At 39.4% G+C, this 18,199-nt stretch overlaps 1 protein-coding gene across 3 annotated transcripts in view; it reads left to right on the plus strand.

Annotated features, from left to right (window-relative positions):
• Positions 1–18,199, plus strand: part of CCNY (cyclin Y) — a 310,791-nt gene that overhangs the window by 252,395 nt on the left and 40,197 nt on the right. For all 3 annotated transcript variants that reach the window (XM_027073835.2, XM_027073832.2, XM_015078879.3), the window contains one exon: positions 14,458–14,558. In XM_027073835.2, the coding sequence (XP_026929636.1) occupies positions 14,458–14,558 (101 nt within the window). The remainder of the gene's footprint in view (positions 1–14,457; positions 14,559–18,199) is intronic.

Consider the following 18,199-nt stretch of genomic DNA (forward strand, 5'->3'; position numbering starts at 1 on the left):
TTGAACACCAGATGCAACTGGCTGGCTACATCTCTGCTCCACTCATCCTCCCACTAACCTCCCCACCTCATGATACCCCAGCTTGTACCCTGCAGGAGTGTGGAGACCTGCCACTTTCCTCTCCCTCCACATAGATGTCTCTTCATTTAGGAAGGAAAACTGTCTCCATGAGGTATGGAATGGTGAAGTAGGTAAAATTTACCAAAATAAGTGTGCTATATATGCTCATACTGAAAAAAGGAATGATGTATTTGACCTTACAAGGGTTTTTCCTCAAAATTTCTAGACTGTCTGTATGTAAGTATTTGTCGATTATGAAGTATATGGCACTGAGGCTGTGTTAAAGAGACTTATAGCTATAATACTGCCTTCTCTGACCTTTAGAAATCTGGAAAAATGCAGTTGAAAAGAATTCATAAGCTGGGCCCATGCTCTCAAGGGGCTCCATGCTTGGCCATTAGGAGGTCAGTAATTCCTTCTTAGGCAGTATCAGTGTATATATGCATATACAATGTTCAAAGGGTCAGAGAGGGGGTCTGTAGTTTTTTTTTCAGATTCTTAAAGCATTCATGACCTCTTCCCTGGCCTTCTCAAATTTTGAAGCATCAATATGTAAAGCATCTCTGAAGTTAAATGTTATGTCACAAGGAAAATATATACCTTTCTTTAAAAAAGTGGTATATACCTAGACATAGAAATTTGAGTGATTTGAACTAATTTTATAAATCCTTACTTTTCATCTATTTGCCTGCTGGATGCTCTTGGATACTTTCTGACTCATTAGCACGTCTGCCAAGGAGCTTGCAAGGGAAAGAGGAACTGATACTGCAGTCACGCTACCTTTACATTGCAGCTGTATTAAGGTGTTTTGAAGAAAGAGGAAGAACATGCCACCCTGTTCTGATTGTGGCTAGCAAGACAGAGTTGTGCTCTCATAGTGCTAATCTGAAGATCTGTTTTTATATTTTCTCCCACTTAACATCACACTTTGTGTTGTATACAGACATGGCACACACTGAGTAAATATCTCTTGGGCTCAGAATATGGATTAGAGTGGTGGGCTATGTGTTGTAACCCAGCTCAGCCCTCAGACTCTTACTATAAAACCTCTCATATTCTGACACAAGGAGTGAAATCACACAGTTGTTGAAATTTGCTCACATGTACTTGTTCCTGCATAAAAGAAATCTCTGTGCTGTCTTATATAACAGATGACTGTGCAACAGCATGACCCTCCAGTTCATGAATAGATCAGTTGCAAAGTAGCATATTGGCTCTGCCTGTGCTGGGAAAAGCCATTGGAATGTGCTATTCCAACCAACTGAAATGTCATTTGAGTGAAATTACTGCAGATTCATTTAGACTTATAAACCAACTGTGCTTTTCAGATTTTGAGACACTTGGGTGTTATAAGTTAGAGCAGTAGACAAAGGATGAGTCATCATCAACAGTACAGTCTATTGAGTATTTTGCCATGTTTGTGCCAGGCTGTTCTAATTGGTTTAACCTATTTACTCAGTAACCATGCTGGGTAGGTAATATTTATCATTTACATTTTACAGATGAGGAAAGTGAGGCACAAAGCAGTTAGCCAAATAAACAGTGGAACGAGAATTGGGACGCAGGTGATCTGGCTCCAGAACTCCCCTCTTAGCTCTCATCCCTATATACTGTTTCTCAGAGGATGTTGCCAGTTCTTGCCAGTTCCCATTTGAATGGAGGTTTAGCTTCTTTATCTGAAGTTAGAGATCATTTAATTTTTATGGGATAGTTTGTAGGACTCATTTCTGAATACAGGCCCTAACCAAAATTTGGTATCTAATTTGTTGTTAAACTGTGGAATGATGGTTATTCTTTGCCCTTGCTTATAAAACACTTTGTTTTTTATTTGCTTTATTGTGAGGGATATTGTTTCTTTAATTTCTCCGAGTTTCTGAAGAACCTACTTAGTACATGTTGCTAAGATAATCTACAGAGGCTACTGTTTAAGAAAAATGAAAGCAGTGGCTATAGGTAAGCCATTTGAGAATGGTGGGGGTAGTCAGCTCCCCTCCTGGATAATGATGACTTCAGGGGAAATAACTTCCACCAAGTGGAGAAGAATAAGATTTTTCTGGCTCCTAGCTATTGGTACCTTAGTAAGTGACAGGAGTAGACTTTGGGAACAATCTACAGGGAAAGGATCTACAGTAGAGAATGGAACCCCAGGCTGGAAAAGAGATGGGCCTTTAATTGCCTGAGAAGAGTTAAGACAGTTATAAAGGAATAAGTAAAAGGAGGCTGCTTTTAAAAGAATTACTATAAGTTCTAAAGCTTGAAACCATTTGAGGGTAAAGTTCTCTGGTATTTTGACAGTTAGTTAAATTAGGGTGAATTATAAAGATTAGTATTAGAATCATCATCTATATTTTAGATGTAATTAGTATTAACAGTTGTAGGAAAATTTAGTACATTATGAAAGACACTTAGGTTATTAAAAGAGGGTGGGCTAAAGAGCTTTACTTAAAGCTCTTATTCAACATTTGCTAAAGTTTTGGCTTTGCTTTTTAAGGTTAGCTACTTTAATGAATCTTTTAATTAAAATGTGAAAATCTCTGATTATAAATTGCGAGTAGCATTGCAAGTATCTAGAGTCTGGAATCACTTTTGAAACTTAGGGAAAACTCATGCCTTTTACTTTGGTCTAATTTTTCTATGACATCCTTTTGCTACTTGGTGATGGCATACCTAAAGTGAATTGATCATTCTAAGAAGTCTTTAAGAAAAAAAAGATATAAAAAGAATGAACAGGAAGTTGAGTGGCTGGCCTGCCTTACTCTCATGCAAAACTGTTACAGTATTTGTCTTAATAATGAGACAGGTGATAGTTCTAGGAACTTGGTGAGAGAATAAAATAACTAAAGGGTGTTATTTATCAGTTAAGCAACAGGCACACTTTAGCTGGACTTGGAGCCAAAAGGATTTTACTCAAGTCCTAGACCTACCACCTGATAACTTGGGGACCTTGAAAAAGTCTCCGTCTCATAGAATGGGTCATAATTCCTGGCCTGCCTGACTCAGATGATATAATAGAAAGGAAGGTGATTTGCAAACTAATTTTAACACTGTATAAATATGCTGATGTTATTACTGTTACTGTCTATTAGAGTATAGGTAAATTCTGTTTAATTTTCCAAGTTCAATACCAAAACTGATGAAAGTCTTTCTGGTATTTTGAGTATGGATATAGTGTTTTCATAATTGTTAAGATCAGAGTGGAATATATTCTATTCAACTTTGTTTGAGAATATTATTGTAGAGAGTTCACAGTCCTCTTAAGTAGTAGAATTCTGAATTGATTTCTGCCTTCTAGCTTTGAATGGGATAAGAGTAGATTCCTTCTAAAATGTGTCTCTTCTGGCTATACTCTTCATCTGTTAACCCATAGAAGCCCAAGAATGAAGTGAGTTTGATTCAGGAACTGAAATTTTAAAAATTCTAAATCTTGTTTTGCTTCTTTGGGAAATTTGCTCTCAATATAACACAAACTTATTGACTAACTGTTATGTTAACATCAACATAATATGCTTGGATGGTATGAAAGAAGCCTCATTACGATTTTAATCTCAGTAAGAATCTAAAAGTCCGGGAAGATTAAAGAATCCAACTTACATTTTGAAATGACTTCAAATTTATAGGAAAGTTGTAGTAATACAAGAGTACAGAATTTTTACAGCTCACCACGTGAACCTTAGATACTCTGGTTCTTACACACTCATTCACTTGACACAGAATGCTGAAGTAGTGGACACAGTTTGTTATATTCTCTCAGGTTTCTTTTAGAGTGTCTAGAAATAATAATGGTGTGCATACTGATAATGCTGAGACAAATGAGAAGTTTGTGTAGGATGTCAGGTCTTTGAATGTCTTGGTTATGTATATAGAGCACCTTTTCTTGCCCTGTTTCTTTCATGTTTCTTCCTACCCACCCTTCCCTTTCTTCATTCTGTTACTCTAGTTGTGTGGCACAAGTAAAGTGAGGCTTGTAAAATGTAATGCTCTGTACAAATATAGCTGACAGGTGGAATTGCTTCCCTGGTGCCTTCCTAGGTCATTTTGAAAACTACATTATCCTTGTTAAGACAAGTGAAGGGGTCACTGAAACAGTGTTAGGCTTTGTCCTAGAAAATTCACGGCATGTTGTCGGTGGGAGTTGCTGTGTTTGAAACCCTGATCTTTTGTATGTACTGTTAGGATTTCATCTGTGAATAAACCAGCACAAATTCTTGACCACGGTTACCTGGTTTTCATATTGCTTAGACATTGCTATATGGACAGAAGGAGCTGTTCTTATAGGACTTCAGTCTGTGACTTCCTAGTTCCTTTGTTGTCATTCACTAAGGGTAGAGGGGACACAGCTGTTCCTCACGTGAGCCAGACAGGCACCCTCCTTACTATGCCACTTTATTTTTCACTTCCTTGCTCTCTTAACCTGTTTCAACTTCATCACCTTGCTTAGGGACTTCTGGAGTAGAGAAAGCAAAGAAAAAACATGAAGTCTGAGAATGAGCAAGGACTTTGCCAGAAAAGCCCTTCAAGAAGCAGATTGTCTTTCCTCTTACCTTTTAAGCAGAGGTTCCCACTCCAGCATCTGTGTGTTACAGTCTGCTCTTATACTTTATATAAAAATTGTTATATATATGTATGTTATATAAAGTTATATGTGTTTTATAGTTATATATGTTATATAGTCATATAAGCACATATAACTTCTACACACATTTATATTTAACTTTTTTTGAAAAAATTCAAACTTACAGAAGTTGTAATAATAATACAATAAATTCCCATATACTCTTTACCCAGATTCACCAGTTTTAGGCCAGTGTTTTATCACTTTATACCCATCCTCTGATCATTATCCAATATTATTTTTTCTGAATGTTTGGGAGTAAGATTGTCTGCATCATTCCCTTTACATCCTAATACTGTACTGTGTATTTCCTAATACCAGGGGTATTCTCTGTATAACTACAACGTTGTTATCAAAATCAAGAATTTGGAGCTCCTGGATGGCTCAGTCAGTTAAGTGTTTGATTCTTGATTTTGGCTCAGATCATGATCTCATGGTCATGAGATCGAGTCCTGAGTTGGGCTCCATACTGGGCTTGGAGCCTGCTTGGGATTTTCTCTCTTCCTCTCCCTCTGCCACTCCCCTGCTTGTGTGTGCGTGCGCACACACTCTCTCTCTCTCTCTCTCTCTCTCAAAAAAAAAATAATAATTATGAAAACAAAAAACAAAATCAAGAATTTAACATTGGTACAGTTCTTTTTAATTAACTAGCCATAGTCCAACTGTGTTAAGTGGCCGCATGATAATGTCCTATGTAGCTTGTTTTTGTCCGGTACTGATTTCAATCCAGAATCACACATGGCATTCACTTGATGTGCCCCTCAATGTCCTTTAATCTGGAGAGATCCTCAGCCTTTTCTTGTCTTTCATGGCATTGGCATTGTTGAAGAATACAAGGCCAGGTATTTTATTTTATTTTATGTTATTTTTAACAGACTATTTCTTATTTTGGATTTGTGTGAAACATTTGCAGCCAGACTACTTCATGGAATCCTCCCTTGTCCTTCTTAGCGCTTCAAATCTGAAGACACAATATCCATGTGACTTCATTGGTGATGTTGATTTTGATCACCCTGCAAGATGCTGTCCAGATTCTCTACCATGTATTTAACTGCTTTTCCCCTGCCAACTATTAAGCAGTCTGTGGGCCATGCAAACATCCTTCTCCTTATCTCCATCCCCAGATTTAGCATCTAGTGATCATTCTTGCTTGAACCAATCCTTATATTTTGGTTGGAAAATGCTAATTTTCCAGCCCCACTGCCTCCTCCCCATTTGGCAGTTGTCATTCTGCTCTCAGGGGAGAGCGCTCTCTTCCCGTCCACCCATTCTACCATCCATCCATCTTTAATATGGACTTCTGGATTTCTGGGTTTTTTTCAGTGATTTATAGGCATTCCTGTCTTTAATTATTTTGATGCTCACATTTCCCTAGATTTGTCTAGTGGCAATCTTTCCAAACTGGCTCTGTGTTCTTGTGGCATGCCCCTATCATTTCTTTCTCTCTTTCTCTGTCTCTTTCTTTCTTTCTGGCACCCTCTTGCCAAATTTTTGGCACAGTAAGATATTCTAAGCTCATTTTGTCCTTCCCTGGGTCCGCCCTGGAAGTAGCCATTTCTCCAGGGAGCCCTGATTTGTTTTTTCAGCCGCAAGCAGTATTAGACACCCGGATCTAGACTTCATGTGTACTCATTGCTGCTGTCAGCATTTCTAGCTGGCCCACTCAGCAGACATATCTAGGAAAGAGACATTTTAGAAATCATTAATTTGTACTGATGCCTTAATTTCCAGTTCTAGTCCATCCTATCAGGTTTTTTTCTTGCTTTTGGTTTTTGACTATTTTTTCCTTTTGTGAAAAATTTATTTATTTAATAATTAATTATTTAAAAAACAGATTTATTGAGGTATACTTTACATGTCATAAAATTCACCATTTTAAGGTATACAATTTAATGGCTTTTAGTATATTCATAGAGTTGTGCAACCATTACCACAGTCAATTTCTGAACATACTTATTTACCCCAAAAGAACCCTTGCACTCCTTGGCAGTCACTCTCTGTTCCTCATCTCCCCCCAGCTCCTGGAAGCCACTATTCTGCTTGCTGCTTCTACAGATTAGTCTGTTATGGACATTTCGTATAAATCTAATCATACAATATGTGGTCTTTCATCACAGACTTCTTTCACTTAGCATGTTTTCAGGGTGCATCCATATTGGAGTGTGTATTGGAACTCCACTCCTTTTCATGGCCAAATACTGTTCCATTGTGTGGATAGGCCACATTTTATGTATCTAATCACCAGTTGATGGACATGTGGGTTGTTTCTACCTTTTGGCTATTACCATCAGTGCTCCTATGAACATTCTTGTACAAGATTTTGTGTGGACATATATTTTCATTTCTCTTGGGCATATACCTAGCAGTAGAATTGCTGGGATATATGGTCATTCTATATTTAACATTTTGAGGAATTGCCAAACATTTCACAGTAGCTGGTCTTTGATTTTTAATGTTGTATTTGTGGTCTTATGAATTCAGTTTTAAACTCTGATCAACAATAAGCTATTTGTTTCTTCAGGTTACAACTTTTATTTTTTTAATTTTTCCTAAAAGAAGAAATGACCTTCTGAAACCAGAAATGTTTTTAGCAGTATAGCTGCTTTCATTGAGAATTCTGAAGGGATGTTGCTTAAGAACAACTTGGTGTAGCAAGAAGACTTTATTAGGAGTCAGGTGGCCCGAATTCTGATTGTTCTGATATGCTTTGTGATGCCTAGTTCCTGTCTGACTTGGGGAAATGCTTTGCTTCTGTCACCCATAAAGAGGAATGATATCACTTGTCTCCCAGAATTGTTTCCCAAGATAGTTATGAATGGCAATGGAGATAGGATATGTGTGGACCCTTAAACAGTTGCGTTGTGCATATTTGCACTTGTGCAACAGTTTTCTAATTATGTAGAAGAGCAAGCTCAAACGAAACAGGAAAGAAACTTGAATTTTTTACATTCTGAGGCAAATGTATATTCTTACATTTTAAGACCTACATTGGATGAACATCCACCCTACTTACCCCCAATATTCTGGAATATGCTTGTTTCCCACCCCACCCTGCCCCAAAAAGTACAGCCTGCACTATATATGCCATTGCATTTAAGAAATTAAGTAACAGAAAAATATTAGTTGGAAAATAAACCTCTGTTTCTTTTGTGGCTGCAGCAGTAAGTAAACCCTGTGCTTGTTGGTGTGCAGAAGCCTCCTGAGGGAGCAAGGGGCCCCTGCATGGCCCTCAGTGCTATCAGGGAACCCCTCTACGTCAGATGATGCCAAGCCTAAAGGATTATAGTTCTGCATTTTGCCTCACAGCCAGAACTTTAATGAGAAAAAGTTGTTCCCATTGTAGCGTCAGTACACTGAGCCATAATAAAGCTGAGATTTGACCTGGGAGTAAAGTACATTATTAATGTAATTATTTTGTGGTGACAGCATGCATGACTTACAATAGAGCAAAATTTGACCTCAGTGTTGGCATTTGCCCAGTTTTTGTTCTTGAGATCCAATGTTGGTTTATTTTCTGCTTTCATAAATTAATGATTTTGTCTGCTTCTGTTCTTAATTCCATGGTTGTTTGCTTTTTCTTCTCATCTTTTAGTCTTTCAGAACTTATAGTCTTTCCCTGCTATAAAAATTGATCCTGCCAAAAGCTGTTCAGTCTCCCCTTTTTTTTCCCCCATGGAATATTAGTTTGTTACTACCTTGAGATCAGAGATGAGGGGTCTTTGTTTTGTTTGTTTTCTTCTTTTGTCATTGTGTCTGAAGCCTGTGGTAGTATTGGAAGGGCTGGTGGAGTTCTGTGTCGCAGCCCTGTTCTTGGCTGTGAGTGCTTCTGTGCTCTTGGATAAGTGCCCTGAGTTTATATGGACTTGGGAATTGTACAGAATGTCCTTGTATCCACTCTGTATTGGCTGTGACTTGTGTAATGATACTTTCTTAACCCAGTGAGGAAACTATCACACTCTGCCTTCATGATTTTGTCAGACTATCTGCACACCATGAGTGTTCAGGTGGTGGCAGGTGGTGGCAGTGGCCACCTGTCTCTTTGTCCAGTGCTCCTGTGCTCTTCCTACACATGTTTGCACACATTAGGCCTTCAGTTAATTCTTAATAAAGGAATAATGGTGCAAATTTCATTTCTCTGTGCTTTGAGAATCTAACCTTCTCAATCAAGGTCATGGTTTGCTCTCCTTAGGATTAAAAAAAAATGAGGGAACTTTCATTTTTATATCATTTTTTTCCCAAACTCTTCCAACTTTTTTCCCCTGCTAATACTACCTCATATTTTTTAATGCTTTATTTTTTTTTTTTGACCCTTAACAAAACCCTAAGAAGGTCAGTTTTGTCCAGCCACTGAAAATGGGAAGTTAAAGCACAGAGATTAAGGAAGTGTTATTAAGTGACTTCATAATATTCATTGAGCATGTCCATGTGCTAATAAGCATTCCACATATTGTCCTGGTAGAGCCCTCACAGTACCACAATGAGGGGTGGGTTCTGCTCCCCGTATTTCACAGATGAAGACATTGAAGCATATGGTGACCTTATAACTTATTGCCCAAACTGGGACTCTACTGAATGTGAAAGGGGGTGCTTTTATTGGTTACTCGGGGACAACAAGGGCAAACTAGGACTGTCCCCAGCGAGTCATCATCCTACGTAACCAACTTGCCCAAGTTTACATAGCCAATCAGTGGCAGAGCTACATCCTGAACTCTAGGCTTTCAAACTCCAACAATAATCTTGCTTCACCTGTCCTGGAGTGTCTCATCCACATCAAGCTAATTCCTAGCAGGACTGCAGGAGAGCCAGGACTTTGGCCCCTTTCTGCCAACCACTGCTACACCACAGTATGTCCTGAACATGTTATTATTTCACTGTCCAGTGCCATGAGCCCTTGCCATGAGCTACTGTTTGCCAAGTTGTTAATAAATGGCACTCTCCTTTCTGCTCTTGGTAGGAACGCATGGACTGTGGAGTCAGATGTGGCTCTAAATGTGGCTTTGAATTCTGGTATCTTAGATTTGACCTTGGAAACATGACTTAATTTCTCTGACCTCCTTTGATTTATCTGTAAAATGAGAATTCTGCCTGTCTTGCTAGGGGTTTGTGAGCTGTAAATGAATACATGTAAAGTATCCAGAATACTGTTGGCTTTTATTTCATGGCCATTAAATAAAAGTTGTTACTGTCATCATTTAATTATGCCTAAGTGTAGTGTACATACAAGGAAGAAGTGAGTGGTGACCTGGGAAGATGAAGAGATGATAAATGTCCTCTTCCTGCAGTGGAGAACCTCTGAATCATTTAAGCAAGGAGGTGACATGATCTGATTTGCTTTGTAAAAAGATCACAGTAGCATCAGAGGAATACTGGTTTGGAGAGAAATGAACCTAGAGGCAGGATGGTTTTTGCAGTAATAAAGGTGAGAAATAATGGAAGCCATTCATACGCTGGTTAGTGGCTGGAAAGATGTAGAGGAAAATTCTTTTGAAATATAGTTTGGAAGTAGAATCAATAGTACTTTTTGCAAGGAGACCAAAGGAAAGACAAAATATTCCTGAATATTTTGTAGATTTCTGGTTTTAAGTCATCATAATTGAATGGAAGAAGAGATTAATTTGCCATTTGAGGTGCCTACGAGGAACATTTATGTGAAAGCTCAGGAGAGAGGCTGGGCCAGAGAGGAGAGATTTGGGGCTCAAAGGAGAGCAGGAGGAAGTTGAACTAACAGGAATAGAGCAGGAACCCCTTGGGGGGAAAGAACACAGGGAGGCTAAAAGACAGTCACCTTCCACTGAATTGAGAGAAGCTGAGTCCACAAAAGGGGACTGAGTAGCCAGAAGGATAAAAGGAGGCTAGGAGGGAGCTAGGGATGGAAAGTACTCTTTGTGGTAGAGGTTGGAGCTCTTTGTGAATGGGTATTGTGTGCGGAGTGTGAGCAAACTTTTAGAAAATTTGAAGAAGCTGAGTCATTCACTAGCCCCAGCCTGGAGGGTGTTAGGTCTTTCACTGGAGGTGGGTGAGGCGGTACTATAGGTTCATTTTCCAGGGAAGAAGAAGCAGTAAGGTGAGTGCGTGTTTGCCTGATGGCCTCTCAGTTTTCTGAGATGCGTGCTGCCTGCGGACAGGAGCTCAGGGTGAGGCAGCAGACAGAGGATCTGAGAAGGTGGTGAGGGGGGGTTGAAATAGTTGGGAGAAGAATTTCTGGTCATTGTGGAGGGTCCAGTGGAGGTCTTATCTCAGGACCCCATTTCTCTTTGTCCTGCATTTAGATTGTGTGTGTGTGCACGTGTGTGTATATATCTTTGTATCTGACAGACATCTGATTGGAGTTACAGAAAAGGATAATCTCATTATTTGGCACACATGATAACTCTTCAATAAAATCCTCTTAAATATACAGTCCAGCAATTGTGTGTTAGTGGATCTTGGTAGAAGTAATAGGTTATTTTATACTGTGGGCATGGTGTGAATAGGTGGACTAGATGTTCTTCTTTCCATTCTAAACTTTTATTCTGCATATTTAGTACTTAATTTGTAAAATACACACTATTTCAAAGACAGTAACTTTTATTTCTCAAAATACTTTGAACAGTAGTTTAAAACTTATTTCCTTAAAATCCATAATCAGCTTCTTGCTAATTGGACTGTTCTCTGCTCCCCTTCCAAGCAGTTTATGATTGGCATTATAATATCTGATCTCTCAACAAGACAGCTGTCATTCTTGGTACTGTCTTTCTAAGGCAGCTAACTATAATGCTATGCCCTTCCTTCTCCAGTAAAACACTGTCTTTGTCATTTTCTTCTATATACTTCTAGTATTCTAATATGTTAACAGACAGCATAAAAAGCATTCCTATCGCTTTCTTTGACACGTTTAATGTACTTTTTATTTAACGAGTACTATGTGCTGGCCCTGCTCTAAGCACTTTACAAATACTAACTCATCTACTCCTCATAATGACTTGTAAGGTAGCGTCTGTTATCTTCATCTCTGTTTTACAGACAGGGACAAGGAGGCACAGAGAGGGAGGCTAAGCAACTTGCCTGGCTCACAGAGTTAGTATGGCCATGTCAGGGTCACACCTGGGGTTGTGACCCTAGCACCTACCTGTCCTTTCACCTGCTGCTCTCCGGTGCACCATGGCCGTAGGATTTATGAGGCAGGACTAGAACCTAAGGGGAAGAGTTTATATGTGCCAAACATACACGTCTACAAGCATACTGACTTTTTAGAATCATGGGACAAATAAATTAATGTTAACTTTATATTATGTTATGTAATACTAAGACTGCACTCTGTGCTTATGAAAAATATTTAACAAATTAGAACACAGTTTTCTGTGAATGTCCGTGGGTCTCCGATGCTTCAGAGGCATTGCAGAGGTCAAACTGTCCGTGTTGCAGGACACACACAGTAGTGGTGCTGCATGTCAGAAGGTGCTGGTGCCCGGGCTGGTCTCTTCCCTCTGCTACACAGAACAGTTCAAAACAGAAACCAAAGCAGGAAAGCAACCCCAGAGTCAAGAGCTTTTCTTCTACAGGCTTCTAATTATTTCAGCTTTTTAGTGATGTGAATTTCAGATCCAGAGAAGTTTGCATTTTCTGAATCTTGTAGTCCTGACATTCAACAAGTGACTTAACACCCAAATGATATTTTAGAGTGATGAGGCACCCTGCAACTAAAAATCTTTATAACTTAATACCTAGGATTTATTTTCAATTTGGAAATTGTGATGTAGTTTGAACGCTTGGTTGATGTTCCCCTGGCAAATTGAGGACTTTGGCACACCAACCCTGAGTGCTAGGAGGCTGTGCTCTGTAGTGCTGGTCTCGAGTTAACCCTGACTGTTAGGGACTGTGTGTGCCCTGGGGTGTGCTTGCCCATGGGCTCGTGGAAAGGGGTTTCTTAGACTATGAGGGAGATTGTATTCACCTGAGTGCATCTCTCATCTCCTCTTATCGACTCTGATGCTCATGCAATTCCCCTCACATTTTAATCTTGTGAAATTTATGTCAGAGGGAATAGTTGAAACTACTCAAAAAATAAGTGAGTTATTATTGTCCTTTTGCTTCATGTTTGGAATTATACCTAAAATTACCCTGTTATCTCTGAAAATTCATTAATACATCAATTAATTACTGAATTTTGGTGTTAAACATAGTATCTGTTGAGATTATTGTTTGTGGTAGATTTTGCACCCATGAGGAAAATTTCACAAGACTGTAAATAGCTATATTACGTTCTGAGTTTTTAGTGTGTCTTGTGTGACTTAAATATGATTGCTATAAGAGCTTAAGAAAAGAAAAAGAATTTTTAGTGCCTTTCGATTGTTCTAATGAGAATGTTGTGATTAACTTGTTGGATGTGAAAATGCCATTTTAAAATTGACATTCTAATTGTAACTTGATCTTTGCAAGTTTTCTTTGTGCCCTTTCCTTACACAGGCACAGAACAGTGTGAACTTAAGAAGGAAAGCCCAAGAACTGAATTTCCTGACTTTGGTTATTTCCTTCTGATCCACATGCTATTTATATAAAACCAGTGCTAGGGAGGCTTATAATGTTTCAGTAGTGCGGTGCCCTCTAGCTGTGATTGAGGGAACTGGATACTTCAAATAGTGACTATTACCATTTATAGTTTAGAGGGGAGATTCTATTTATATCATCGTTTTTGTATTTCTTAGGCTATTGCATATTTTCATAATTTTATTGCAAAGAAAACCTTATTAAGTAAGAAGTAAATTTTAAAGTGTGGAATAGAGCATTTGGTTTCTGATTACCTTTAAGGCTTCCTTGTAAAGTGTGGTCACTGAGGACTTTGTTGCAGTTTGGCAGTTGAGGCAGACAATTTTATTATCCCTGAGGGATTATTTGTATTGGTTGCTGGAAATGCCACTTGGACTGTCAACGTAGCACCAGGAAAATGGGAACTTGTTTGGGTGATTTGATTTTTTTGTTCCCCTTACTTGCTTTTGAACAAGAATTATCTGGAGTAATGTCTACTAATCATATTGCCAAAAATCTACCCAGTATTCAATTAGATGTCATCAGTATATGATTTAAATTCTGTTTTCTTTACTAATACCTTTCAGAAGTAGTTCTCAGTTCTGAAGTTCTTCGAAGAGCTCATATTTTATACATTTGTGAAAGAATCAGTCATAAGACTGAATAGGAACCACCTGAAGGTCATCAATTGGTTGTATTTTCCAAAGTATCAGAAACCGTCCCCTTTAAAATATCTTTTGCCCCTAAAAAAAGAATACTTTATTCTTTATAACTTCATTTCCTGATATTCAAGCAGATTAACCAGAAGATCTAAATTTACATTGGTTGCATTTTCCATGGCCTCCAAATCAGCTGTACCTCAAGAATAGAGAAAATGCGTACAATTGTCTCTTGCCTTGATCTTGATGCATAAAACTGGGATGTTGCCTTAATTAGAGGCTTTCACTGATGTAAAGATTAGTGTGTTTCTTTTTTTACACAGCCAGGGCAGGTGATTTTTATGGACTCTGTAACACACTCTTTGATGCTTGATTGCAAGAGAATACTGTACTCCCACTGAAGGCGGCTAACAGTGCTTTTGGTGACTTTTACATGTGGAAGAACAAGGAGTTTCATTGTAGGAAGAAAGTATTTTTGTACTGTTCTTGCTGGTAGTATTAATGTTTCTTGCTAAGACATTTTTTTTTCTGTGGTCTGCTATCAAGTTTAAGGTGATGATGTTTCTTGGAAGAATTTTGAGCTCCATTTAATTTTCCTTCTTTGTTGCCATTGTTTTCTAGCATCCTCCAGGACAAATAGCGAGGAAATACAGCTCCTGCTCCACTATTTTCCTAGATGATAGCACAGTCAGTCAACCAAACCTCAAGTATACAATTAAATGGTGGGTATACACAGTTTTGCTTAACTGGATGCTTTTTCTACTTAACCTGATAGCTAACTGGTTGGTTGTGGGGTCTGAGAGTGGTAAGATTGGGCTTGGAGAAAGCCATTGACTATTGAGGAAATCTGTTTAAAAAGTAACTTGGGTAGTTAAAACGTGGGGTGTTCAAAATATTTGTGCACATTACCATTTACATAAAAGAGCAAATTTAAAAATTATTTCAAATATAGGTGAAAGCATGTATTTGATTTCTGTGTATACCTCCTACCTTCCCACTTTTTATTAAAGCCATCCTGGAGTAACTCTGCTAATATTTTACCTTTGAAATAAAGCGGGGCTTCTGTGGTCCCCTTTAAGACTTGAGGCTACAGTAGAAAGCAGGCCTGATAGTGAAAGTGTATTTGCCCAGAGTTGAGAGATCTGAGTTCTGATATTGAGTCTCTCACCAACAGGGAGGGTTTAGTAAAACGCTTCTCTTTGTAGCCTTGTTTTAAAGTGGGGTTTAAGGGAGGAAGGGGAGTCTTTGGATAAAATCCTTTCCCTTTTGGGGTTCAGTTTCCTAATTTTAAAATGGAAGATAAGAGGAAAGGAACACTTTTTTCTTTTATGTTTCCATTAGCATTGTGATAATCAAGACCTTTGACAGAGGTCACAGAAAACCTGATGTGCTGAGGTCTGTGGTCATCAGTTCAACTGCCAAAAACCTGGGATATTTTATTTCTATATGTGCTTCAGAAATTACACATTTAACAACAGTCGAGTTTAGTGTATGATGTGTTTTAATTCCTAAATAAGAAGTATTATTTCAGTGGCTTACATTTTCAGACTTAGAAACCCTACTCTAAGTGTGATCAATGTGTGACAATAAATCACAGCCTCAGTCAGGCAGTGTTGACTGTAGCAGTCTTCTGTGGACAGCATCCACTCCAGCTGGGAGGGAGAGGTGGAAGATAGAACCACTTCAAGGCAAGCTGCCTTCTCTCCTGAAAGGTTGCATGTTTTCTAAGATCTAAGTAGAAATGTAGCTTCTTCCCTTATTACCTTGGCTTTTAAGGGCCTGATAAATGACAAGTGGGCATAAACTCACAGTCCATGATTGTAGCTGGGAAGAGGTATGCATGTCAGAGCTCCACAGTGTGTGGCCTTCACTAAGCCACTTGTGCCACGGCTTACTGCCAGGACATAGGAAGTACAGTATCTCTTGGAAGTATTTTCTGGAGTAAATCACTAGTGGTTGTGGAGAGGAGTGGAAAGCCCTGAAGATCTGTGTACCATGTGGCTCTTGGCATCTGCACAAGTTCCAGAGAGCCCAGAACAGAAGCTGCTAACTTCTCTTTAATCCTGGGATCCTCTTCGACAGGAAGGGAGGCCAAGTGGAGCAGAGGGCACCTTTACTTTCAGGGCCAACAAGAGCTCTTGGAATTTACAAATGGATCCGACTCAGTTGCTCAACACTTTACCCTTGGGTAACTTAAAATTGCCACTGGTTGTGACATAGACAGTTAGGAGCCTAGTGGGAAAACTGGGTAGCACTTTGATATGTCAGTGTCACCCAAGTTACAAATGTGCTGCTGTGCAAATGAGTGGTTCCAACCCCTGGTTACATCCTGGAGTCACCTGGGAGCTGAAAAACATGTTGATATCAGCAGTTTAATGTCTCGCCATACAGTTCTGGTATCTGGATTTTTAATACCCTCCCTAGGAGATTGTAGTAGGCAGCCAAGGTTGAAAACTCCTGATGTAAGTAGACAGTTCCTCTCCTGTCCCCCCACCAAAGTTCCTTGAAACTTCTAAATTATAGACTAATAAATGGAGGAAAAAGAGCTGAAAAGCTGGCCAAGTTAAATAGTGGACTATTGAAACAAAACATTCAGTGTGAATACTATGACTTTCCTGATCCAAATGACATTTCCTTTGCACTAGCTAAATGTGAAAGTTCTTCAGTCAGTAGTTCATTTATTTTAAAAAGTTCCCCCCCCTTTTTTTCAAAGTTTGTATTTTGGGGGCGCCTGGGTGGCTCAGTCGGTTAAGTGTCCGACTTCGGCTCAGGTCACGATCTCACGGTCCGTGAGTTCGAGCCCTGCATCGGGCTCTGTGCTGACAGCTCAGAGCCTGGAGCCTGTTTCGGATTCTGTGTCTCCCTCTGTCTCTGACCCTCCCCTGTTCATGCTCTGTCTCTCTCTGTCTCAAAAATAAATAAACGTTAAAAAAAAACAAAAACAAAAACAAAAAACAACAACAAAGTTTGTATTTTGGATCTCAGAGCAGGGTGGTCCCTAACTGAAGTAGGACGATCAGAATCTTCCCTGTAAATGCCTCCATCTCACTCTTGGCTGGGTTATAGTCAAGGAGGTAAAAAGTAAAAAAATATTTCAGGGTGTTAGCAGGCCTGGGTGAGCTCCAGCCAGGGTCTTTGAAGGTGTAAGGAGAAAGGGATACTCGGAAGGGAGAGAAGAGTCAAAAAGCAGGGTAGAAAGAAGCTAAATCTGAATGCCCTCCTGTTCTAAAATTGTGCCTTAAACTTATCCTGCACCTATCAAAATGAAACCCCTATTTTCCCTTTTCTGCTTTTTCTGCTTTACCTAAATCCAAGGCCTCTTCTTGGTCCCTTCCCCCCAGACATTAAAAATACCAAAACCATTAATACAGTTGAGCTTCATTATGGACACGGTGAGTATCTTTGGGCTGAACTTCCTTCTTGAAAACCAAGTATGACCTTGTTTCTTTGAGAAAATCCTTTGAATTCTAAACATCGATTTCTAACCTAAGTTTTAAGAGAAACCCCTTCTTCAAGTTGTGGGCTGCCAAAATGAACACATGTCTTTACAAATTCTAGTTGAGGAGTGCATGGAGGGGTGAGTGCTGTTCTGAATGGAAAGTTGAAGTGTAAAAGTGGGAGCATTCTGTGCTCATTCTTTTCATAGGCACGATTTCTGTTTTGACAATTTGAATTTTCCCATCTTTCCCCTAAATGCCAACAGCTGTGGTATTGAATTTAGAGTTTGCTAGCCATCCCCCCCCCTCCTGCCCCCTCCAACACACACACCTCTGCAGCTGACCTCTGTCTTCCCTCCCGCCCCCCAGCCAGAATCCCCTACGGGGGGCATAGGTATGGTGATTAAAGGAAAGGGTGGGGAGCAGGTGGGAGCTCCTCAGCCCTGGCAGAACCCACCACCTCTTGGTCTTCAAAGGTTTTAGGCTTGTCACATGCTTTGCTGTATTAGCTCTAGGCTCCTACAAGTACAGGGCCAACAGTCACAAATCTGTTTTGCTTTCTTGGTCAAGAAAATAGTATTTCTTTATTCCAAGCTATGTGGCAAAAGCAGTTGAGCAAACCCTTTGATCCAAACGTACTTCTGGTTTGGGTCTAGCCCATCTTTGGTGAGACCTCACCATTTTCTGAGTATGTATCAGAACTGAGTAGGTCTCTGAAGCCTAAAGTGTGGGACTGATGCAGTTTTCCACTGACTGCCCTTTGCCCCCAGCAATCACTTTTTCCAAGATGACTGACTAAACTGGCCTATGGACCTGTACTGTATGTGAATTCTGAGCTTGGTTTTCTTAATTTTGGGGATATAACCTCAAGTGGAATTTGTCCTACAGTGTGGCTCTATTTTTCATGGAGGCGTAAGGTCATGATA

This window comes from Acinonyx jubatus, chromosome B4 (genome assembly GCF_027475565.1).
Source record: "Acinonyx jubatus isolate Ajub_Pintada_27869175 chromosome B4, VMU_Ajub_asm_v1.0, whole genome shotgun sequence".
NCBI classification, from domain to species: Eukaryota; Metazoa; Chordata; class Mammalia; order Carnivora; family Felidae; genus Acinonyx; species Acinonyx jubatus.